The following is a 26,333-nucleotide window of genomic DNA, read 5'->3' on the forward strand; positions in this document are numbered from 1 at the left end:
ATGTTAATGGTGGAAAATACTTGACCTTATGGAGATTTTTCCACTTTTTCTATGCTTTCCAAGTTTTCTGTAATAAGCATTTTAATAGTTTATCTCTCTCTACATATATATATGTGTGTGTGTGTGTGTATAAAAACAAAACTATTTTCTAGACTCGCATGAGAAACATAAAAAGCAAATCACACAAACAAGATAACCAGGGAGAGCAACTTTTCATGTCTTCAGTGCTTTGGTGCAACTGGCTCTGAAAGAGGCTTTAAGCTTAGAAATGATGTGTTAAAAACATCGGTAAAGGGCCCAGAGAATAAACTAGTGCTACTGGGAAGCCATGCTGCATCCTCTGAGTTTCAGTGATGTCCACTCCCTGGAGTCAGTAAGACACATGCTGGAATAGAACAGAGATGCCTGCAGGGGACCACGGCTTGCTCTGACCATGCTGCAGTGGGGCCTCAGGTGCACAGTCCTTTGCCCCAGCCCCACTGCTCATCTGCTCCCTGCTCCCTTAAACTGCTGCTTGAATCCTGTCTCCACTATTCTGCTAAGAGGCCTCGGACAAGTTATGCAATTTTTTCAAACTCAGTTTGCTCATCTGTTAAAACAGAATAATAAAAATAACTTCTTGCTGCTTTAACTTCTGTATACTACATAGGATAATACTTGTAAAGCATTCACACAGTTCCTGGCACATGAGTATTCACTAAATAGAAGCTATTTTTTGCTAACCAACAAACAAATGAAGTATTTAAATTACTGTGGAGGGAAGTTGTGTTTCTGTGGATATATGTCCCACAGATGATTGAATCTGTTTCTCGGTAAAACACTTCAGCAATTTTATAGTAGTAGCAGTTCAGCTAAAGAGAACTGGCTGCCAGGGGTCATCAACTGACCAGTATGAAGACAAGCACAAAGCAAAGCTGAAATGTCAAATTCAGCCTGGTGAGCTGTAGCACCACCCACGGGTCCTCTTCTCAATCTCACGGCTTCTTGCTGGTTCACTTACCTATTCATCAGCTACTTTGCTTCATTCATAAAGTACAGCATGTCCACAAGTATATCCCAGGAAAAATTATGGGAGTGCTGTACCCCAAGGGCACAGATATAGCAGTGGCCACATGGTACACATACATGCCCAGTCATATCTGACTCTTTGCGACCCTATGGACTGTAGCCCACCAGGCTCCTCTGTCCATGGGATTCTCCAGACCAGGAATACTGGAGTGGGTTGCCATTTCCTCCTCCAGGGGATCTTCCTGACCCAGGGATGGAACCTGCATCTCCTGCAGCTCTTGCACTGACAAGCGGGGTCTGTGCCACCTTGGAAGCCCATAGCAGTAGCCACAGTGTTCTCCAATGACACATGTGGGAGGACCTATGGTTTACCCCAGGGGCACAGATATGGGCACATCCACAAGTCACCTCAAGTGTATGGACACGATCAGGTCAGGTCCCTACCTTGGTGACCTTTAATCTTTGTAGGAGTGTGAGTGTGAGAGAGAGAGAAAGAGAGTATATGTACGTGTGTGTGTGTGAGAGTGTGTGAGAACATGCATGTGCGCACACATGTGCAGACAAAGAAACAATAAAATTCAACATGATGATTGTCTTAGTAAGAGGCATATACTTAGTACTAAGGAAGCAAATGAGGAACATTGTCTCTGGGACAACTTCACAGAAAGAGGAAAATATGAGTCAGTCTTACTAAATAAACAAGAGTTTAACTGTAAAGATGAGGGGAGGTGGAAGCCATTGTAAGGCTGGGCCAAAGCATCACAGGGCATAATGGGTTTGCAGTCTTGAAGGGCTTGAGTACTAACCTGACGGGAATGGCCAACTCTGATGAAGCACTAACACATGTCAAGCATACTTATCTCAGGTACTCCTTACAACTGTGTGAGGGAGCTGATATTATTATTCCTATTTTACAGATGAAAAAAAAAAAATGGACACTTTGGGAAGTTAAATAGCTTGCCCAGGGCTGCACGGTCTGTGTGTGATGGAGCCCATCCTGGAACTCAGGTTTCATGCTGCTCTCCAGGGGGTGAAGCAGGAAACGTGGATGTAAAAGGCCTTGCGGGATTGGCTCCAGAGTACAACCTTTCCCCTGAGTTATTCTGTGGTTTTCAAACTGTGAGACCCTGAAAATTCTGTTTTGAAGAAAAAAAGAAACATAACACAGAATGTGAAGGTGATGTAAAACAAAGCTGTGGGGGATCTTAAGGGAAGCACCCAAGAAGGACCGAAGACTCTTAACAGCTCCTAGGCCGAGTCTGAAAACCCCTGCAGTAGGCACTGGGAAGAGAGTTGGTACAGTTTGTACCAAAGTTTCTCCATAAAGAAATGGGCAAGTCATGTGTAGCAGCACCAGATGGGGAACAGACTAAGGTTAGCAAAGTCTTAAAAAGCTCCTGTCCAAGTGAGGGCCGATGAGACTGAAGAGGGGGACTTCCCCTGGACTTGCCACCTGGCTGAGTCTGAGGATGAGAGAAGGACTCAAGGTGATTGAGATATTTCTAATTTAGGAAACTACCATAATGGGAGATCATCAGCTAAGATAAAGACACCAGCGGAGGAAGAGGCTTAGTAGTGGGAAGATAACAGAAACAGCTGAAGTGCCTACAAAACTCCTCTGGAGTGATGGCCTGAAGGGAGGAGTGAAGGCATGCTGGTCTGGGTGTGCAGGGAGCAGAGAGGCAGAAGAAGTGGGAGTACACGAGGTCTCCCAGGAGGGCTTCCAGAAGGAAAGGAGAGAACTGAGGACCAACCTGAGGGAGGGCAGGGAGGAAGCGCTGCAGGAGGAGAGCCCGGAGAGGCAGCAGCGGCACAGGGAGAAGGTGGCACAGAGCCAAGACGACCTCAATCTAGAACGTGGTCGGTGGGACCAGAGGCTGAGGAAACATCAGATAGGATGAGCTGGGGGAAGAGGGGGTTCTGGGTGGGAGTATCCTCTGTGGAAGCAGCTACACTGCTTTTTGTTAAAGAGAGAGACCTCTTAGAAACTTTCTGTTTTTGAGAAATGTGGCTAAAACTGGTTTGTGTTCATTTTTCCCTGGGTCCTATTTCCACAATACATTCTCCTTTCTCTAATCCATAAAAGCTTTGGAACAAAATATGACTCAAGTCAAAGAAACTTATATTGAAATAATATTTCTGAAATGTACCATCGACATACAATATCATAGACAATCTGCCAGGGTATTCTGAGTTTCTGCTTCCACGCTTCAAGCACTTTTAAATGCTAAAACTCACGACACATTTTGTTTCCTAAATTTGATTAAAAAGCAATTTTATACTCTGTCAATCAGCTTTACTAAGATATAAAGGGAGGATTACATTAGTGTTTGCAAGGAACAGAATTTCCATCACTATAACAAGGTCCCGTGGATACACCATTAGCATATACATTTACCAGGATGCTTTTCCCCACAAAGCTCTAGAAATCCCCATGAAATTTTAGATTAACATGAGACGAACTTTTCTTTTAAAAAAAATGCAAAATTTTTAATGGGAGTGTATTTCTGTCATAACATTCTTCATTCTTCCCTCTACATTTTCTTATGCCTTTCCTTCCATGCTCCTTTTATCATTTAAAAACTAGACCCTAAAAAAAAATAAAAATAAAAAAATAAAAACTAGACCCTCACCTCAAAGTTCTGTGGCAGGCGTCCAGGCTGCCCTGTTGCTGACTGAGGGTCAGGAGTGTGGCGAGCCCCTTTCTGCCAGCACCTTCAGGATGCCTATGCACCCCCTGCAGGCCCCTGGGGGTGGCTAGGAAGACAAGCCTGAGATTTAGCAGCACTGGGATTTTAGGCAAGATGAAGAGGAAAGTTTTCCCCCTTTGGTCCTGGTGATTTTTCTTGATTTTTCTCCCTTAACAGCTCTACCCACAGTACCCAAGTAACTCCAACCACCCAGGGCTCAGAATGGGTGTGGGGCCTCCTGTTCTATGGGTAGGGCCTCACGAGTTTGGGACTGTCCTGTGGTGATGGGAGTGGCTCCCAGGCTTCTGTTATTTTTTAAACTGTATGAAGAGGTGCCTTGGGGTTGCAGGGCTACCAGCCTTCTCATCCCAGTTTCAACCAGAGTGATTCTACTTTTAATTACTTTGTTCACTGAGGTTTCACATAAGATTGCAATAGGAGGGAAAAAACTGTTTATTGCTTTAAAAATAATAAATCATTATTAACTAGTTTGTTGGTGTTTGGTTTGGGATTTTTTTGGTGGTGGTAAGTAGGAATGACTGTGCTAGAATAAGGGTACAAGGCAGAGGTCAGAAATGGGTAACTCTTAATCAGTCACAAGTGAAGGACTTAGCCAGCAGTTACAAACTAGAAATTCATGAAGACAACAGCTGCACCCGGAACATGCTAGAGCCTCTTCCAGGTCTGGAGGCTGAGGAGAACCTATGGGCGCTCTAGGTCGAGGCACTGTAGCGCCACTGTTCCTCTCTCTGACTATACTTCTTCAGACTATGGCAGTCTAAGAAGTATCATTAAAGTACATTTCTAAACAGCCTGTGCTTGGTCAGAAACAGCTGAAGGTACAAGGGAAGAGGCGATGAAAGGACCAGCACATACTGCACACCTACTATGTTCTGAACGAGTTACACGGTGTAATTCCACTTACTTTTCATCAGTCTTATGAAGCCTTTATTCTTATCCCCATTTTATCAAAACAAGAAACCTGGCGGGGAGCTAATTAACTCTTCCTTCCCATACTTTCCTCTGGTCTTGTGGACATGAAGTGGGAATTCTTGTTTCAAATACTTTTGAACTTCTCCAATAATACTTGATGAGTCTGCCTACTTATGTTCATACCCCTTGCATCATCATTGTAATTAACATTTTCCCAGTAATAATAGGAACTCTACATACTGGGCCTGATAAACAAGAATAAACACACACGGCTGACGATGTTCCATGTTACTAGCAGTGGCAAAGAAATACAAACTAAAACAATGCTGGTGGGAGTGTGATAAAATGGAAAAGTAAGAGTCACCAGCTGATGAGAGTGTAAACTGCTATAATTTTTTTGGTAAGCAATTCAGCAATAAATATTAAGAACCCTGAATGCTTCTGTATGTTATTCAGTCATTCTTATTATATAAATTTATCCTAAGATAAATTTAATAATCTTAAAGACCAAAAAAATCTTTATGCCCAAAGACATTCACTAGTTGAGATGACCTCAAACTGATGCCTACAATTACAGAACACAAAAAACAAATCATTCTCTTCAACAAATGGTGCTGAAAAACCTGGATATCCACATGCAAAAGAATAAAATTGCACCTGTATTTTACACCATAGGCAAAAATCAACTCAAAATGCATTAAGACTTAAACCCATAGGAAAAGCTTCCTAACACTGGGTCTTGGCAGTGATGGCTTGGATATGATACCAAAAGCACTGGCAACGAAAGCAAAGTAGACAAGTGGGACCACATTAAAATGAAAAGCTCTTGCATAGTCAAGGAAACAACAGAAGAGGCAACCTATGAAATGGGAGAAAACATTTGTAAACCATATCTGAAGAGAAGTTAATATCCAAATAAATAATGGAACCCCAACTCAGTGAAAATGATCTGACTTAAGAGTCAGCAAAGGACTTGAATAGCCATTTCTTCAAAGAAGACATACATGATCAACAGGTACATGAAAAGGTAACATCAGAGACCATCAGGAAAATGCAAATCAAAACCGCAACGAGATATTACCTCACACGTATTAGACTGGGCTTCCCTGTTGGCTCAGAGGTTAATGCCATCTGCCTGGAATGGCCACTATCAAAAAATTGAATATGACAAGTGTTAGCATGGAAGTGAAGAAACTAGAATTCCTGTGCACAGTTTGGGGGCAGGATGTAAAATGGGACAGCCAATATGAAGACCCCTCAAAAAATAGAAAATATGATCCAAAAATCACACTTCTGGGGATTCATCTAAAAGAATTGAAAACAGAACTGAAGAGATATTTGCACTCCCATGTTCACTGCAACATTATTCACAATAGTAATGAAGTGGAAACAATCTAATTTTCCATCAACGAATGCATAAAGAAAGAAAACATGGTGTATACATATAAACACACATACACACCATACTGGAATATTGTTCAGCCTTAAAAAGGTAGGAAATTCTGCTTTGTGCAACAAAATGGATGAACTTGGACCATCATGCAAAGTGAGATAAACTAGTCACAGAAGGACAAATAATGCATGATTCCACCTGTATGAGGTAGCTAAAGTAGTAAAATGCACAGAAGCAGAAAGTAGAATGATTGTTAGCAGGACCTGGGAGGAAGGAGAAATGCTGAGTTGCTGTTCAGTTGGCATATAGTTTCAGTCATGAAGCAGAAAAGATTCTAGAGATCTGCAGTACTACTATGGGCTTATAATTAACAACACTATGCTTACACTTAAAAATTTCTTAAGAGGGTAAATTTTATGTTATATACTTTTTATAATGAAAAAGGAGGTAAATCATCCAGAAAATATTTTTAAATTTTTGAAAGCACATGGCTAAAGACTTGGACTTTACTGTGAAGCTAGAGCATAACCATTTTAAGGTCAAAGAACTCTGAAAATCTGATGATCCTCCCCAAGAAGGAGTAAACATCCCCGATTCCCAACCATAAGATTATATTTAAGACTATTTTCTACCTGCCTTTTTTCTATGCATTTTTTTTAATACTTAGGAATCACAATCACACAGCATATTCATATTTTTTAAAATTAACATGGGACTGTTCAGTTGGAGTATATGGTTGGGAATTAGGGATATATTTACTCCTTCTGGTGACTTCCCTGGTGGCTCAGATGGTAAAACATCTGCCTACAATGTGGGAGACCTGGGTTCAATCCCTGGGTCAGGAAGATCTCCTGGAGAAGGGAATGGCAACCCACTCCAGTATTCTTGCTGCACATGCCCCCTGCCCCAAAAAGCGGCTCAAAGAAATATTTTTGGCTTCCCTGGTGGCTTAGAGGGTAAAGCATTTGCCTGCAATGTGGGAGACCTGGGTTCAATCCCTGAGTCGGGAAGATCCCCTGGAGAAGGAAATGACAACCCACTTCAGTACTCTTGCCTGGAAAATCCCATGGACGGAGGAGCCTGGGAGGCTGCAGCCCATGGGGTCGCAAAGAGTTGGACACGACTGAGCAACTTCAGTTTCACTTCTCACTTTCATGTATTGGAGAAGAAAATGGCAACCCACTCCAGTGTTCTTGCCTGGAGAATCCCAGGGATGGGGGAGCCTGGTGGGCTGATGTCTATGGGGTCACAAAGAGTCGGACACGACTGAAGCGACGTAGCAGCAGCAGTAGCATGGAAGGAAAAACCATACCTAATGCAGCTTGTAACAAATCAATAATTTAGTAATTTTTTGGACATTTGTCAAAGTGAAATTTATCTTTAGCACCCTGAAGGAGTGAATGCAACATCCTCCAAACCAAAAATGTGTCTCTTCACAGCGAGAGCCTTGAGATAAAGGTGTGGCATACTAAGAGCACATAAACTCATTAACTTAGATCTGTGTAAAGATCACTGATAGAAATGTACCCCTCCTTGTCAGGCTGAGCAAGAGCAGAGCAGGTAGGAAAGCACATCTGTAGGGAAAGCAGAAGAAAAAAACTGAAGCTAAAAATCCATTAAACAATAGATAGCAATACAATGCAACAATACAAAATATAGAACCGAGCTGGCCCTTCATTGGTCCAGCATTACATGGTGAAGGACAGTGAAGCCTGGCATGCTGCAGTCCATGGGGTTGCAGAGTCAGATACGCCTGAGCGACAGAACAACAACAACAACATGAGGGAAATTTTCTTTAAAAAATGGAGAAACTCTCTTTAAACTCAAAACTCCTATTTTAAGCATATTGAATGGGAAACTCCCCTAATGGTTTAAAGCTTTGTCTTTTTGAACTGTGTACCCACGTCTTGAAAATCACCAGCATGATTAAGATCCTAAGACCCCTCATCAAACTCAAAAGAGGTGACCAGTAGGTACATAATCAGTGTGCTGTAGTGAGAGACCAGAGGGGAAGAATGATTCTGGGATGGGGAGGTACATGCTCCCCAGTGGTGACTTGTAATAGTCGGGGTGAAGGGTGAGGAGGATGGCCCATTGGAAGGAACTAGGGAAAAATGAAAAGACAAGTTGGATTAGTTCATAAGAAGTCCTGAAAAACTATCCAAGGAGTTGACACCTTCTGTAGGGCTGGAGACACAGCTGCACTTCCTCGGGAAGGGAGTAACACAATTGGATGGCAGTGTGAGTCTATGGGGTGCTTCCTCCTAATACTTTGCTGCAATCTAAAGCTTTAGAAATCATGTTTGGAATCAAACAACTTTGAGGCTCTCTTTCAGAACAAAAATCCACAACTTTGTACTATTGTTATTTATTTCTCAGTCCTGTGGTGTGGTTAGGAGCAGCACTCTCTATTCTTTATGTTCGCAGGTGAAGAGAGTTCCTAGGAATAACCCTCCTGGGGTAAATAACTAATATTTATCACTGGACATTGAAATATTAACTATTCTTACTGGGGTTGGAACTAAACTATAAATTTATGGAAGGCAATTCACAGTTATCATAGTTGGTATTTTTTCTCCTTCCAAGCAGGCTGTAATTGGGTAAAACAGCATGTATATACTGAAAATTCCAGGGGTAGGCCACTGAAAACTTCTTGTGAAAGAGGAAAAGAAACTATGGAAGTAAGTAAGACACGATAACACCCTGAAGAAATCTGGATTGTCCACAGGAATCAAGTGCCTTGGGAGGCGATGAGGCTGCCATCATTTGAAGGTTTGTGCCTAGGCTGGTCTGCCACCTGGCAGGATCTGGGAGACAGTGGAGGGAGATGTTTAAGAGCTAGATAACCCAGAACCGTTCAGGCTCTGTCATTTACTTACGGCATAGCAGGGATAACAGTATCACAGTGTTGTTATGAAAAATAAATAAGATGGCATATGTGGTTCAGTTAGCACTGTGCTTGCCACACATTAAACATTGCTACTGCTACTGCTAAGTCACTTCAGTTGTGTCCGACTGTGCGACCCCATAGATGGAAGCCCACCAGGCTCCCCCGTCCCTGGGATTCTCTAGGCAAGAACACTGGAGTAGGTTGCCATTTCCTTCTCCAGTGCATGAAAGTGAAAAGTGAAAGTGACGTCGCTCAGCTGTGTCCAACTCTTCGCGACTCCATTGACTGCAGCCCACCAGGCTCCTCCGTCAATGGGATTTTCCAGGCAAGAGTACTGGAGTGGGGTGCCATTGCCTTCTCCACAGTAAACATTAACAGATATCAATAATAAACATAACTTTCATAGAATCATTATGAGAGATTTAAGCTTAAAATCTTGGAGGCATCCCACATGACATTTAAAATTCCTTCTTACTAACAGAATCTTAAGTGTTTATATCCTCCACTGATGTCTCATTAGAATTAAGGCTACTCTCTGCCTGAAAAGGCACCCATATACATACACACCAAGGGAACATTTCATGCAAAGATAGACTCGATAAAGGACAGAAATGGTATGGACCTAACAGAAGCAGAAGATATTAAGAAGAGGTGGCAAGAATACACAGAAGAACTGTACAAAAAAGATCTTCAAGACCCAGATAATCATGATGCTGTGATCACTAATCTAGAGCCAGACATCTTGGAATGTGAAGTCAAGTGGGCCTTAGAAAGCATCACTAAGAACAAAGCCAGTAGAGGTGATGGAATTCCAGTTGAGCTGTTTTAAATCCTGAAAGATGATGCTGTGAAAGTGCTGCACTCAATATGCCAGCAAATTTAGAAAACTCAGCAGTGGCCACAGGACTGGAAAAGGTCAGTTTTCATTCCAATCCCAAAGAAAGGCAATGCCAAAGAATGCTCAAATGGAAGAAAGTAGGGAAAACCACTAGCCTATTCAGGTATGACCTAAATAAAATCCCTTATGATTATACAGTGGAAGTGAGAAATAGATTTAAGGGCCTAGATCTGATAGATAGAGTGCCTGTTGAACTATGGAATGAGGTTCGTGACATCGTACAGGAGACAGGGATCAAGACCATCCTCATGGGAAAAATGCAAAAAGGCAAAATGGCTGTCTGGGGAGGCCTTACAAATAGCTGTGAAAAGAAGAGAGGCGAAAAGCAAAGGAGAAAAGGAAAGATATAAGCATCTGAATGCAGAGTTCCAGAGAATAGCAAGAAGAGATAAGAACGCTTTCTTCAGCAATCAATGCAAAGAAATAGAGGAAAAGAACAGAATGGGAAAGACTAGAGATCTCTTCAAGAAAATCAGAGCTACCAAGGGAACATTTCATGCAAAGATGGGCTCGGTAAAGGACAGAAATGGTCTGGACCTAACAGAAGCAGAAGATATTAAGAAGAGGTGGCAAGAATACACAGAAGAACTGTACAAAAAAGATCTTCACAACCCAGATAATCATGATGGTGTGATCACTAATCTAGAGCCAGACATCCTGGAATGTGAAGTCAAGTGGGCCTTGGAAAGCATCGCTACGAACAAAGCTAGTGGATTGCACTCATCTCACATGCTAGTAAAGTAATGCTCAAAATTCTCCAAGCCAGGCTTCAGCAATACATGAACCGTGAACTCCCTGATGTTCAAGCTGGTTTTAGAAAAGGCAGAGGAACCAGAGATCAAAGCGCCAACATCTGCTGGATCATGGAAAAAGCAAGAGAGTTCCAGAAAAACATCTATTTCTGCTTTCTTGACTATGCCAAAGCCTTTGACTGTGTGGATCACAATAAACTGTGGAAAATTCTGAGAGAGATGGGAATACCAGACCACCTGACCTGCCTCTTGAGAAATCTGTGTGCAGGTCAGGAAGTAACAGTTAGAACTGGACATGGAACAAAAGACTGGTTCCAAATAGGAAAAGGAGTACGTCAAGGCTGTATATTGTCACCCTGCTTATTTAACTTATATGCAGAGTACATCATGAGAAACACTGGACTGGAAGAAACACAAGCTGGAATCAAGATTGCCAGAAGAAATATCAATAACCTCAGATATGCAGATGACACCACCCTTATGGCAGAAAGTGAAGAGGAGCTAAAAAGCCTCTTGATGAAAGTGAAAGAGGAGAGTGAAAAAGTTGGCTTAAAGCTCAACATTCAGAAAACGAAGATCATGGCATCCGGTCCCATCACTTCATGGGAAATAGATGGGGAAACAGCGGAAACAGTGTCAGCCTATTTTTTGGGGCTCCAAAATCACTGCAGATGGTGACTACAGCCATGAAATTAAAAGACGCTTACTCCTTGGAAGAAAAGTTATGACCAACCTAGATAGTATATTCAAGAGCAGAGACATTACTTTGCCGACTAAGGTCCATCTAGTCAAGGCTATGGTTTTTCCAGTGGTCATGTATGGACGTGAGAGTTGGACTGTGAAGAAGGCTGAGCGCCAAAGAATTGATCCTTTTAAACTGTGGTGTTGGAGAAGACTCTTGAGGGTCCCTTGGACTGCAAGGAGATCCAACCAGTCCATTCTGAAGGAGATCAGCCCTGGGATTTCTTTGGAAGAAATGATGCTAAAGCTGAAACTCCAGTACTTTGGCCACCTCATGCGAAGAGCTGACTCATTGGAAAAGACTCTGATCCTGGGAGGGATTGGGGGCTGGAGGAGAAGGATGAGATGGCTGGATGGCATCACTGACTCGATGGACGTGAGTCTGAGTGAACTCTGGGAGATGGTGATGAACAGGGAGGCCTGGCGTGCTGTGATTCATGGAGTTGCAGAGAGTCGGACACGACTGAGCGACTGAACTGAACTGATACATACACACACACACACACACACACATGCATGTGTGCACGCATGCACATTTGTGTGTGCATGTCTACTAAAGTATTAGGAAGCAGTCCCAACAAACAGAACATGTATAAAAGATATTACTAGCAGTCTGCATATGTACACATGTACCAGAGATTTCATTGGAAGGACTGATGCTGAGGCTGAAACTCCAATACTTTGGCCAGCTCACGCGAAGAGCTGACTCATTGGAAAAGACTCTGATGCTGGGAGGGATTAGGGGCAGGAGGAGAAGGGGACGACAGAGGATGAGATGGCTGGATGGTATCACTGACTCGATGCACATGAGTTTGGGTGAACTCCGGGAGTTGGTGATGGACAGGGAGGCCTGGCGTGCTGCAGTTTGTGGGGTCGCAAAGAGTCGGACATGACTGAGAGACTGAACTGAACTGAACCAGAGGTTTGTGATTAACTCTGCACATATGAGGTCAGTGATTCATGGGGCTTTTCCCCCATAGAAATGTAAATAATGAGGAGGATCTGGAAACAAGTTTTCTCCTCAGCACAATCATCAGTAAAGCAAAGTGGTAGAGAATCAGTTTATTCCCATGTCCTATTGGTTTAATGACTGGAAGCTAGAGTGAAATCAAATATTCTCAACTTGTTCTAATTATTTCCACTTTTATAAGACTTATATTTTGCAACTAGAATACTAGTTGACTGAGTCAAATTCTTCCATGGCAGCTTTAAAGTATTTCTTAGGGCTCTTATTACTCTTCTGGAGGCTCAACCATTTAAGACCATTATCTAGAATTAAATGACAGCTTCAGTTAAAATGTCTAATCAACAAGCATTGTTCCAAGGATTGCTGCAGTTTTCTAGCTTGTGTCTCAGGATGACAAGGCTTAGGCTGGTATAACCAAAAAAGTTAAGACTTAGGTCCCATACTTGAAGAGCTGCCAACAAGCCAAATATCAATAATTTTAATGATTTACAAATATATGGTATGCTAAAGTATATTCAAAGAACTTTAAATATATTATCTCACTTGATCTTTATCACAGAACATAGGAGAGGCTTATATTTTTATCTTCACTTGGAGGACAAGGGAAAACTTTGAGTTCAGAGATGTTAAACTCAAGATCCCATGATTAGTAAATGACAGAGCCAGAACTGGAACCCAAGTTTTTGTCTCAGAATCTAGGACTCAATTGCCCAATACTGTTTGTAAAAGAGACTTATGTGTGCTCATAAAATAGCTATGTAGTTAGAGAATGGCATTCAATGAATATTAATTGATGACCTAAGTTTACTGTAATTCAGGATAATATTTTCATGATTCATTTTACATTTTAATTAAATTTGATAATACATTTTTAACTTATCTGAAAAGATATTAAATAGATATATATTTTATACCACCCTATATACAATACCTAAGTCTACAAATACTACGCTGCTCATTATCCACTGAGACTACAGTAGATAAATATATCCTTGGGCAAATGTGGCACTGTGCACCCCTCTTCAGTTTCCTGTTTTGTGAGATGACCATGATCTGAGCAAAATCTTAGGAATGATAGAGATCACCTATCTCTGTCACTCTGGAGATCAACAAAGTAAATTAAAGTAGGTAACTCCATAAGTCATCACACAGGCACACATACACATGCCCCAAACTCACCCTTTTGCTACAGTACTGCAATAAAACAGCCTTATTTTGTCACTTTTCACCAACGGAAATTTTCATCAGACATTCTGCCAAGAAAACTGTCTTGTACCTGATGTGAACTATAGGAGGTTTCCTAGAGGTCAAAATGTGCTTTATAATATCCAGAAACAGAAATGGCCCTCAGCAATAAACCTATCATGGAGCAGGTGCTCAAAGACAGGTAATTCATGAACACACACTCTCCTTCTGAATAAAAGATTACAGAAATATCCTCTGCCATGATTTGATTCCCTTAAAATCAAATTGATAAAAAATACAGAGGAAATACTGAATATTTATAAGTTGATCAGTCTTGTGGTTAATAAGACAAATATTTCCTATTAAAATAGCACTCACAAGTCAAAAGAAAATTACTCCATACTGTGAGGTTTTCATTATTTGCTGGCCAATACTGATTAATTATCATTTACTTATGGGCTTTTCTGATAGCTCAGTTGGTAAAGACTCTGCCTGCAATGCAAGAGACCCCAGTTTGATTCCTGGGTCGGGAAGATCTGCTTTGAGAAGGGTTAGGCTACCCACTCCAGTACTCTCGGGCTTTCCTTGTGGCTCAGCTGGTAGAGAATCTACCTGCAATGTGGGAGACCTGGGTTTGACCCCTGGGTTGAGAAGATCCCCTGGAGAAGGGAAAAAATATCACTCCAGTATTCTGGCCTGGAGAATTCCATGGACTGCATAGTCCATGGGGTCGCAAAGAGTCTGACACAACTGCATACTTTTACTTCACTTCACTTATGGAGACACAGAATTTCATATTAGTAATTTTTTTCTACCACTGCTATTCACAGCAAGGTTCATTTCTCGAGTTGGTTCTAAGTAAGACCATAACTGATGTGCAGTTCCTATCAAATGCATCAGCATCCTTGGGGATCTCCATATTTTGCCAATTTCAGGCTTCCTGATCTGGCCTGCCTAAGCTAGATCTATCAATTTACCTTTACTATAAGAAGCCCCCAAATGGGCCCCAAAGCCTCTTGAATGTAGCTTTTGCTTAAAAATGAGGCTAATAAGCATAGCCTATGCAGGGCCTCAACCAAAATTCACTGGTTGCAATTCAGTCTTTTTAGAACTGGGTGTATTCGAGACATGACATTGTGGTCACCACATACTCTCTGCTCTCATAACGAGCTCCTATGGGGATTCCACAGACTCACTTTTGGCACGTGAGGGTTGAATTCCACAGCTCTGTGAATGGCCTCTACCGCATTCATCTCTGCTGTGCTCAGCCCCCGCCGAGATGCAGCCTCAGGAGAGAATCTGAAAAGCAGAAAGACAAACACCATCCAGTTGGGACCACTGCTTGGGCATTAACCCGGAAAGGCATCCACACATCAAGGGCCCAGAAAAACCACAGCGAGTCAAAGGCATGAGCTCTCCAAACCTCCACTGCATCAGACCTCTGAGAGACCCTTCAGACAGAGGCCAACAAAAACCCCAGCAGAAGCAGAAAGCGTGCTTGTGTCTAATCGTGGAAGGAATTCAATTCAGCTGTCAAGTCTCTCTGTCTAAATAGCTAATCTAAGTTTTCTAGGAGGTACCTGCTTAGGTCAGGGGAGGAGGGAGGACTGACAAGGGCAGACAGTGTAGGAAAAAGAGAAAACTAGGTTACAGAAGAGCGCACTTGGTTAAAAACAGAACTGGGGAGAATTTTAAAGGAGGCTCCCAACCCCATGTCAGTGCTGCGATGGAAGGTTAAGTCTTGCAGCTTCAGAAGCAGGCGAGCCTGCTGGGGGCCATTCCGGCAGGGGGCGTGTGCATGCCCAAACTGCGGGCAAGACACCTGCCCGAGTGAATGAAAAAAACCAGACCATGCAATCTCTTTCTCACCTCACACCCAGGGCTAACTCCAGAGCTGTGCTTGGCAGGCAGACACCACAGGGGAAGCTGTGACAACCCTGGCCCTGCCCTCCCAAGCTGGAGTCGCTGTGTAGGGAGAAAAGATGTTGCAGTAGGTACTGGCGATCTACAGGATAAAAAAGAATGAAAGAAAATTACTTCGGTCTTGAAGTGCACACACACTGAACAGCAAACCTGTCTGACACAGCAGAGGCTGTGTTCTTTTCCTGGTATCTGCTTTTCAATGCTCCAGAGGGAGTGGAGTGGGACATGTAAGCGTTTATGAATTCAAAACCAGTTAAGCCATCTATTCTCTTTCACCTGCCAGTCACCTGATTTATGGAAATTCTCTATGCCGTTGTCACCTGCCTGAATAAAAAGGGCCAAGGTCCCACTGAGATGGTGACTCAAGGTAAAGGAACCCTGGGTGGGGAGTCAGTTTGCTGAGATAAAGAATGGGGGATGGCCATCCCCTTTTACTGTATTACATCTCTGTTATGACCACTACCCCATTCTGGACTGCTGGAGGAAGAGGAATACGCCAAAAAAAAAAAAAAAAAAAGAATCGAAGAAGGCATTTTTGTGTAAGTCTCAAGCAGGCCTTTTGGTATCTGTGGTCTGGCAAAAAAAAAAAGAAAAAAAAGGAAAAAAGTCACCTCAGAGGCATGGAATTTCATACAAATCCCTCTTTAGGGACCCATTAACCATTACAATTCCTGGGTATATGCATTCCCTCCTTCTAGTAGTGAAAGGAAAGATCAGCAGGTTTTGGAAAACGCATGCTTATAAGCAGGGGTCTCACAGACTAAGGAAAACTTCCAGAGAAACCCTCAGACACAAAGCGTCTCCTTCAGTCCAGACTGACACCTAGTACCACCAGGTCACTATCCACTTACTTGTCAGAGACAGCTCTTGCTTTGAGCAAGGCAGCGGTGTAGCATATTGTTGCCGACTTTGGTAAGCTTATATCTGTCAGAGAGAAAAGAAAAGTAGGAGCTGCTATACGTTTGTAGAAACAAAGAGCAATAATTTTAAATACACTAGCATTTTAATCATATAAGCCTAATAAAGCACAAGTTAAGAATATGTCAATCAATGTATACAGTACACAGCTGTTTATGTATCTGGGTGGTGTGTGACAAACAAGGTAATTCATTTTTCTGTAAGTAATTCATGTTTAAAGCCCACTACACTGTTTGGCAATTATCTTCTGTTTTAAAACGTGTATTTTCATATGTTGAGTTTAAGCAGAGAATAGCTATAAATACATAAAATAAATATTACATGAATAGCCTTGATATCAAGAAAGGCAAATAGGACCTCTTTGTTACTTATAAAATTTCTTAAGAGGTATATGAAATACTAAAGTGAAGAAAAAAATATTACCTGGATTTTTAAAAAATATAAGTATTTTAGTGATAAATCAATTTATTTTAAAAACCTATTATTTAAAAATTTAAACCTGGTTTAAATTTAAACCAGATTTCCTTTGCATTAAGCTTCAAGAAATTTATATTCAGTTTTTTTGTTAACCGTGAGAAGAAAAATCTTTATAAAGCTATATACATTTATATGTACATATGAAATCTTTATAAAACTATACAATTTTGTTCATTAAAAACCCATGACAAAGCCCCTTTCAAATTAAGAAGCCTAATCTGTTGCCCAGAAAAACAGGTCCTTTTGGTTTGTATAGATAATTGCAGATGGAGGGGTAAGGATGAGTACCAAATTCCATTTACAGGGAATAGAGCGCAGAGTGCAGCTAAGAGTAGATAAACTCAGAGAGGGTAGTCCCTTGATGGGGCGCAGATTTGTATTTAAATTATGATCTTATTTCATACCAGAACTGTATTTCTTTAACACTCATAGTAATTTATACTACTATGACATAGAAATACTTTCTTAATTCAGACCAGGTGAAAATATGCCATTCTAAGGTGCTACAAAATTCACTCTAGATTAGAAGAACTCTTAACACTTGGAATTCTCTTCAAGTTTCTTGTAGGACTGTTTTCAACTTTAGAAGAATGACATTATAGTAGGAATGAAAAGGAAAGTCCATAACTAGACATAAGACAGCAGCAGGAGAAAATAATTTCATAAAATAAAAACAATCTCTCATTCAATAACCATTATTTACCACCAACTTCAGCATGAGGAATTTCTCTTTGAAGGAAATTTCAATGACATTGATAAAATACAAATAATCAGAGAAAATACCAATACAGAATTGAAAGGGTCAGATGTCTCTGCAATTCTGATCTCATAAGTTATATTCAAACAAAACTTCAGCATCATAAGCACAGTATAAAATGTGCTTGTGACTAAGAAAAAAAAAAAAAACGGTCAGACACTCATGGATTTGTCTTGTTGTTTTCCCAATATCTAAATATTTAACCACTTCCCAATGGTGAAGGATCCTGGACAGAGGATCCTGGTGTGCTACAGTCCCTGGGGTCGCAAAAGTCAGACAGGACTTAGCAACTGAACAACAACAATATGGGAAATCAGTCCAGGAATCAATTGTCTTGTTTGCTAGGGTCAACTTATTGACTGTTATTAGAAGATAATAAAAAAAATCGCAGATAATACACATTCTACTTAAAAGTTTAAACCTTTTCCTCTTTTTTTTAAGTTCAGACCTTTCGTTTAAACATTATCTAAGCCTGGTTTTCAGGCTTCCCAGGTGGCACTAGTGGTAAAGAGTGAAGTGAAATTCGCTCAGTTGTGTCTGACTCTTTGTGACCCCATGGACTGTATAGTCCATGGAATTCTCCAGGCCAGAATACTAGAGTGGGTAGCCTTTCCCTTCTCCAGGGAATCTTCCCAACCCAGGGATCGAACCCAGGTCTCCCACATTGCGGGTGGATTCTTTACCAGCTGAGTCACAAGGGAAGCCCAAGAATACTGGAGTGGGTAGCCTATCCCTTCTCCAGGGGATCTTCCAGATCCAGGAATCGAACCAGAGTCTCCTGCATTGCAGGTAGATTCTTTACCAACTGAACTATGAGGGAAGCCCCATAGCTTCCCTCATGAAGAACCCTCCTGCTAATGCACAAGACATAAGAGAAGCGGGTTAAATCCCTGGGTCAGTTGGGAAGATCCCCTAGAGGAGGGCATGGCAACCCACTCCAGTATTCTTGCCTGGAGAATCCCACGGTCAGAGGAGCCTGGCGGGCTACATTTCATAGGGTCACAAAGAGTTGGACACAACTGCAGTGACTCAGCACGCATGCAAGCTCTGTTTTCATCCTTCATAGAGGGATCTGTGCTCCTTCTGTGTCAGTCTAGAACCTTTCTATGAAATGGGAACAAAGGATTAGTCCTGGAAAGGAGCTGAAACTGAAAATAATGGTCAAAATTATTTGAAGGTGGCAGCCCAAAAGGAAGCCTCACTTGAAAAATGAAAGAAAACCTGCTGCTAAGGATTTAGCGTCTCAGAGAGAAGGATCAGGTTGTTTTGAACCAAAGGAATACATTTACCTAGTTAGAAATGCAAAAACATATATATGACTGAAGTGTTCCAGCAGAATATTAGAGATGCCTAATCAAAGGCAATTTTTAACCCTTTCACTCCTATAGACAAGACATTCACAACTCTGCAACATTACAACTACTATGGTATATTTTCCCCATTTAAAAAATGTTTACCCTTATTCCTTCATTGTATGTGAAGATGTTGGTAGTATATGTACATGATCATAATACTTAATTTTAAAAAATATATTTTAGTCAGTATCAAATGGGGGAAGGAAAAATATAAATACCACAATTCTCCACTAGTAGCAAGGTTATTTCATTTGTTACCTCTTCAGTATACTATTTTGCTTTCATTGTTAAACAAAAATGAAAAACTAGCAAACAATTCTTGCATAACTTACTTATATAGTTTCAATATTTTTCTTTTAATTCTGTCAAAGCAAGACATCTATTTGGTAATGGCAATCTGTCTCTAAGGAGGGGATGAATCATTATAAAGAAATTGATCATAAATATCCCTTCAGGTAAAGCATCTTGTTCAAATAAGGCTTTCTTTTACAACATATCTTTGTAAATGACACTTATTTCTGACAACATAAATCAAATGCTTTAACATTTTGCCTACCCAGCAATTCTACATCTAAGGCTTTATCTTAAGGGAAGTCATCATGACTGTGCATGATGATTTAACCTTAAGGATGTTGACCACAACATTGTTTCTAATGGTAGAAAACTGCAAACAGCCTAAATGTCCAATCATAGGAGAAAGGCTAAGGTGCTACACCATCCACAAGGTGCAATTCTGGGCAGTCATTAAGTTGTACGGTAGATAAGTATTTAATGAGCTGGGAAAGTTTTGCATTATTGTGTACACATCAATAAGTAAAACAAGTTTATAAAAATTATGATTTCACATATTTTAAGAAAGGCATTTATATACAGAGAGATAAAAAGGCTGGAATCATACATATGAAATATTAAGTTTTATTTCTGGGTGCTGGGATTATAGACAATTTTCTACTGTTTATCTGAATTTCCAAAGCTTCCTGTGATGTGCATGTAATAAGTGAATTTTTAAAGGATAATGATGATGCTAAATAGAAGGATTCTTTTTACTAACTGCCTGAAGCAAGATCATGGGCATTACATTGGTAGAGCCAGACACAGACAGCATAAACAGACAAAGGCAGAACTTACAGAAAGTGCTGTCAGCCCTGCAGATCTAGAAAATGTATTTACATGCCTTTTAAAAAGTTAGTGTATTCTTTTGCAGTATGCAATTGTTAACCATATTTTAATCTAATAACTGCCTAACATCTAAATCAGAGGCAGGAACTGCATGTTTTGGCACAGTTTTTAAGAAAAACCATATACACTACCTTTAGGAGAAAGCTAATTACTATGGGCTGCTTGCCCCATAAGCACTGCCTTTTTCATTTGGTAGGGAAAATAAAAGACTGAGACTGGCTGGTTGCTGCCTATTATAATTTTTAAAATTATTATTTTGAAATAATTATAGTGTCACAAGGAGTTGTGAATATAGTACAGAGTTCTGTGAAGCTTCCCTCAGCTTCTCTCAAATGGTAACAACTCACAAAACTGTATAATGATATAAAAAACCCAGAGACTGACACTGGTATAGTACTATTAAATCAATTACAGACCTTATTCAGTTTTCACCATTTTTTACATGCATTCCTATAAGTTTGTGGTTCTATGCAATTTCATCCCAAGGCTAGATTCATGTAACCACCACTACTATCAAAACATACAACTTTCCCAAAGGAATTCTCTTATGCTGGCTCTTTATTTGTACCCTTCTCACCCATACGTGTCCCCCAGTGACCACTAATGGTACGGGGAACAAGCGACTAACAGTAGTGATGAAAACGGCCGTATCAGAAGTTTGAAGCAGGAAATAACACCAAATAAGATGCTTTCCTATACTTCTTATAATTTATTCAGAAATTTTATTTTGAGGAAGAGACTTGAAATTATTCTAAGTCCAATTTGTATGAAGAGACTCTAACTATGCAGTGCTTTTCTGTCTACCACTATCGCCAGAAAGTCTCTTTAAGGATTAGAATCCAAGGAGGAAATGAAAGGAAATAATGAGACATCACATATTTCCATTACTCATTACAGAAAGAAGGAATGCTGATGTTTCTCACTTAAGCAAAGCTGAACTGCTGGCGTTACTTTTCCTTCCACTTCTTTGCCATCTTGTGCTTCATATAGATACTTTTATGAAAAGGGAAGAACTTTCTCTAAGCATCTTAGGCATGTAAAATCAAATAGACATGAAAGACTTTAATTAAAAGCTACAGTCTTGAACTCCACAGAATTAGAATCATGGTGTATGCACTTTCATGTCAGGCTTCTTTCATTCCAAATGATGTTTCTGAGGTTCATCCATGGTGTAGCGTACACCAGTATCTCATTCCTTCTTATTGCTGAGTAGCATTTCATTGTGTGAACATAGCACAATATGTTTATTCTCTTGCTCATGGCTATTTGGATTGTTTTCCAGTTTTTCACTATGATACAGAAAGCTGTTGTTATCATTCTTGTGTATGTTTTTTTCTTATTAAAAAAAAACCCTCATTTTTCTTGGATATATAACTGGAAATGGAATTTAGTCAGAAGACAGATAAATGATTGGTGAAGAGTACTCCAAAGAGATTGTGTGAAGTTTGCAAAACTAATATATGGTGAGAGAAGTCAGAAAAATGGTTACAGCTGGGTTGGAGGGGAAAATTCTATGATCCTGGGTGGTGATCACAGAGGTGTGTATACATAACTGGTGGCTCAGATGGTAAAGAGTCTGCCTGCAGAGTGGGAGACCCAGGTTTGATCCCTGAGTCAGGAAGATCCCCTGAAGAAGAAAATGGCTACCCACTCTAGATTCTTGCCTGGAGAATCCCATGGAGTGAGGAGCCAGGCAGGTTACAGTCCATGGGGTCACAGAGTCGGACACGACTGAGCAACTTTTCTCACTCATTCATACACAACTGAAAAGTCATCCAGCTATATGTTTAAGACTTGTGCATGTTACAGCCCATAATTTATATCTCAATTTAAAAAAGGTGAAAAAAAAAAGCCAAACCTACGCTCCCGAAGCTGTCTTCTCTCCTTTGCCTTTCATCACTTTGGCCCCTCCATTCCCTCTATGCATCCTTATCTAAAAACTCCTTCTTAGTTTAATAAACAGAATCTGATTATTTCTCAAGTTGACCTTTCAACTATTAAGATGATTAAATTATCTCCTCTAAACCTAATCTTTTCCAGAATAAATACTTCTAGCCCTTTAACTGAAGACACAGTATTCAGAACTTCTCAACTTATTTTTATTACAGAGACATAAGTGATTTCAAAATATGAGATTTACAACTGTAAATAATCCTTTGGATCCCTGAAACCTGACCAGTACAGAGCCAGGGAAACATGCAGCCTGAGGAGCCCATGGCCACTGCCCCATCTCTGAGTACCAGCAAGGATAGCCCTGAAGTTGAGCAGCTGAAGCACTTTGTTCTAAGACTATGTGGTCAACAAACCTTTACTCCACATTCTATCCAAACCAATTTCACCCAAAGCCAGGTCTTCTCTCTGTTACTTCAGCCAGGAGAATTTTGGAATCTATGACTCATATGGAATATGAAATCCACATATGACTCCATTAAATTTTAAATCTTAAGATAAAATCTAAACTATTAAATAGTAATGGTTTCAGCATATCATTCCAGCCTATCAGTCATAGTTGTAACTCAACCTATCACCTATAGCTTTGCTCCATACACGTCATAAGTATACCTTCCTTCCTATATGATCATTATCATCATCAAAATTACCGCTAGTTAACATTTATCGAGGGCTTATTAAGTCCCAGACACTAGTGTTAATCACATACACACATTAATCCTCAGACCAGTAGGTCCTATGAGACAGCACCTATTGCTAGCCCTGTTTAACAGATGGAAAAAGTGAGGCACAGAACAGTTAAGAAATATGACAACATGACACACCTAGAACAAATATGAGCTTCCCCCAGAGCACATGCTTGTTAACTGTGCTATGCTGTCAGCAAAGTCTGATTTAAAAACATACTGACCACAGCAATACCAAGGAGAGAGTCCAGAAATGGTATTCTAGAGATCATCCTGTATTTGCAGTGGTCTGCAATAATCTGTGTGCAACTATTTATTAATAGTTATGACAGGTAAAACTGTGAGGCACTGGAGAGACTTTAAGGAGATACCCCATGTCCAAGGGCAAAGGAGAAGCCCCAGCAAGATGGTAGGAAGGGCAAAATCACATTTAGAATCAAACATACTTGCCAGAGACATTCAGAGGGCTCAAACAAACCTTGTGTGCACCAGGACCCAAAGACCCCACAGAAACTGAGACAGAACTGTGTTCGAGTGTCTCCTGTGGAGGTATGGGTCAGCAGTGGAGTGCTGCGGGAGCAGGGGCTCACGGTGCAGGAGCAGGGGCTCAGGGTGAAGCAGACTTGGGTACAGCATAAGCCCTCTTGGAGGAGGTTGCCATCAACCCCATCATACAGCTGTCAGAACCTACACAGGAATGGGGAAATAGATTCTTAGAGGGCACAAACAGAACCTTGTGTGCACCAGGACCCAGGAGAAAGGAGCAGTGACCCCACAAGAGACTGACCCAGACTTGCCCGTGAGTGTCCAGAGTCTCCAGCAGAGGTGTGGGTCAGTGGTGGCCAGCTGCAGGTTGGGGGCACTGAGTGCAGCAGTGCGAGCATGGGACCTTTTGAAGGAGGTCACCATTATCTTCATCATCTCCACCATGGTTTAGCCCCAGGTGAATAACAGGGAGGGAACACAGGCCCACCCATCAACAGAAAACTGGATTAAAGAATGGCCCCGCCCATCAGAACAAGACCCAGTCTCCCTCTCAGTCAGTCTCTCCATTCAGGAAGCTTCCATAAGCCCCTTATCCTTCTCCATCAGAGTACAGACAGACTGAAAACCACAATCACAGAAAACTAACCAATCTGATCACATGGACCACAACCTTGTCTAACTCAATGAAATTATGAGCCATGCTGTGTAGGGTCACCCAAGATGGACGGGTCATGGTGGAGAGTTCTTACAAAATGTGGTGGACTGGAGAAGGAAATGGCAAACCATTTCCATATTCTTATCTTGAGAAGCCCATGAACAATATGAAAAGGCAAAAAGATAGGGCATGGAAAGATGAACTCCCCAGGTCAGTAGGTGCCCAATATGCTACTGGAGATCAGTGGAGAAATAACTCCAGAAAGAATGAAGGGATGGAGCCAAAGCAAAAACAACACCCAGTTGTGGATGTGACTGGTGATGGAAGCAAGGTCTGATGCTGTAAACAGCAATACTGCATAGAAACCTGGAATGTCAGGTCCATGAATCAAGGCAAATTAAAAGTGGTCAAACAGGAGACGACAAGAGTGAACATTGACATTTTAGGAATCAGCGAACTAAAATGAACTGGAATGGGTGAATTTAACTCAGATGACCATAATATCTACTACTGTGGGCAAGAAACCCTTAGAAGAAATGGAGTAGCCATCACAGTCAACAAGAGAGTCTGAAATGCAGCACTTGGATGCAATCTCAAAAACAACAGAATGATCCCTGTTTGTTTCCAAGGCAAACCATTCAATATCACAGTAATCCAAGTCTATGCCCGACCAGTAATACTGAAGAAGCTGAAGATGAACGGTTCTATGAAGACCTACAAGACCTTCTAGAACTAACACCCCAAAAAGGTGTCCTTTTCATTATAGGGGACTGGAATGTAAAAGTTGGACGTCAAGAGATACCTGGAGTAACAGGCAAATTTGGCCTTGGATTACAGAATGAAACAGGGCAAAGGCTAATAGAGTTTTGCCAAGAGAACACAGTGGTCATAGCAACACCCTCATCCAACAACACAAGAGAAGACTCTACACATGGACCTCACCAGATGGTCAACATCAAAATCAGATTGATTATATTATTTGCAGCCAAAGATGGAGAAGTTCTATAAAGCCAGCTAGAACAAGACCAGGAACTGACTGTGGCTCAGATCTTTATTGCCAAATTCAGACTTAAATTGAAGAAAGTAGGGAAAATCACTAGACCATTCAGGTATGACTTAAAACAAATCCCTTATGATTATACAGTGGAAGCAACAAATAGATTCAAGGGATTAGATCTAATAGACAGAGTGCCTGAAGAACTATGGATGGAGGTTCGTGACACTGTACAAGAGGCAGGGATTAAGACCATCCCCAAGAAAAAGAAATGCAAGAAGGCAAAATGGTTGTCTGAGGAGGCCTTACAAATAGCTGTGAATAGAAGAGCCTCTTGATGAAAGTGAAATAGGAGAGTGAAAAAGTTGGCTTAAAGCTCAACATTCAGAAAACTAAGATCATGGCATCCGGACCCATCACTTCATGGCAAATAGATGGGGAAACAGTGGAAAGAGTGGCTGACTTTATTTTGGGGGGCTTCAAAATCACTGCAGATGGTGACTGCAGTCATGAAATAAAAACACGCTTGCTCCTTGGAAGGAAAGTTATGACCGACCTAGACAGCATATTAAAAAGCAGAGACATTACTTTACCAACAATGGTCTGTCTAGTCAAGGCTATAGTTTTTCCAGTAGTCATGTATGGATGTGAGAGTTGGACTATAAAGAAAGCTGAGCGCTGAAGAAGTGATGCTTTTGAACTGTGGTGTTGGAGAAGACTCTTGAGAGTCCCTTGGACTGCAAGGAGATCCAACCAGTCCATCCTAAAGGAGATCAGTCTTGGGTGTTCATTGGAAGAACTAATATTGAAGCTGAAACTCCAATACTTTGGCCACCTGATGCGAAGAGCTAACTCATTTGAAAAGACCCTGATGCTGGGAAAGATTGAAGGCAGGAGAGGAAGGGGACGACAGAGGATGAGATGGTTGGATAGCATCACTGACACAACGGACATGACTGAGTAAACTCTGGGAGCTGGTGATGGACAGGGAGGCCTGGCGTTCTGTGACTCAAGGGGTCGCAAAGAGTCAGACACTACTGAGCAACTCAAATGAACTGATCTGAGAAGAAAAGTGAAAGGCAAAGAAGAAAAGGAAAGATATACCCATCTGAATGCAGGTTTCCTAAGAATAGCAAGGAGAGATAAGAAAGCCCTCCTCAGTGATCAGTGCAGAGACATAGAGGAAAACAATAGAATGAGAAAGACTAGAGATCTCTTCAAGAAAATTACAGATACCAAGGGAACATTTCATGCAAAGATGGGCTCAATAAAGGACAGAAAAGGTATGGACCTAAAGCAGAAGATATTAAGAAGAGGTGACAGGAATACAGAGAAGAGCTATACAAAAAAGATCTCACAACCCAGATAATCATGATGGTATGATCACTCAACTAGAGCCAGACATGCAAAGTGAAGTGGGCCTTAGGAAGCATCACTATAAACAAAGCTAGTGGAGGTGATGGAATTCCAGTTGAGCTAGTTCAAATCCTAAAAGA

The 26,333-nt window shown here is 41.1% G+C and overlaps 1 protein-coding gene across 5 annotated transcripts in view; it reads right to left on the minus strand.

Moving 5' to 3' along the window:
* ST7 (suppression of tumorigenicity 7) overlaps window positions 1–26,333 on the minus strand; it is a 273,873-nt gene that overhangs the window by 30,966 nt on the left and 216,574 nt on the right. For all 5 annotated transcript variants that reach the window (XM_068972731.1, XM_068972729.1, XM_068972728.1 and 2 more), the window contains 2 exons: window positions 16,232–16,304; window positions 14,654–14,756 (listed from right to left, as the gene is read on the minus strand). In XM_068972731.1, the coding sequence (XP_068828832.1) occupies window positions 14,654–14,756; window positions 16,232–16,304 (176 nt within the window). The remainder of the gene's footprint in view (window positions 1–14,653; window positions 14,757–16,231; window positions 16,305–26,333) is intronic.

This window comes from Capricornis sumatraensis, chromosome 5 (assembly GCF_032405125.1).
Source record: "Capricornis sumatraensis isolate serow.1 chromosome 5, serow.2, whole genome shotgun sequence".
NCBI classification, from domain to species: domain Eukaryota; kingdom Metazoa; phylum Chordata; class Mammalia; order Artiodactyla; family Bovidae; genus Capricornis; species Capricornis sumatraensis.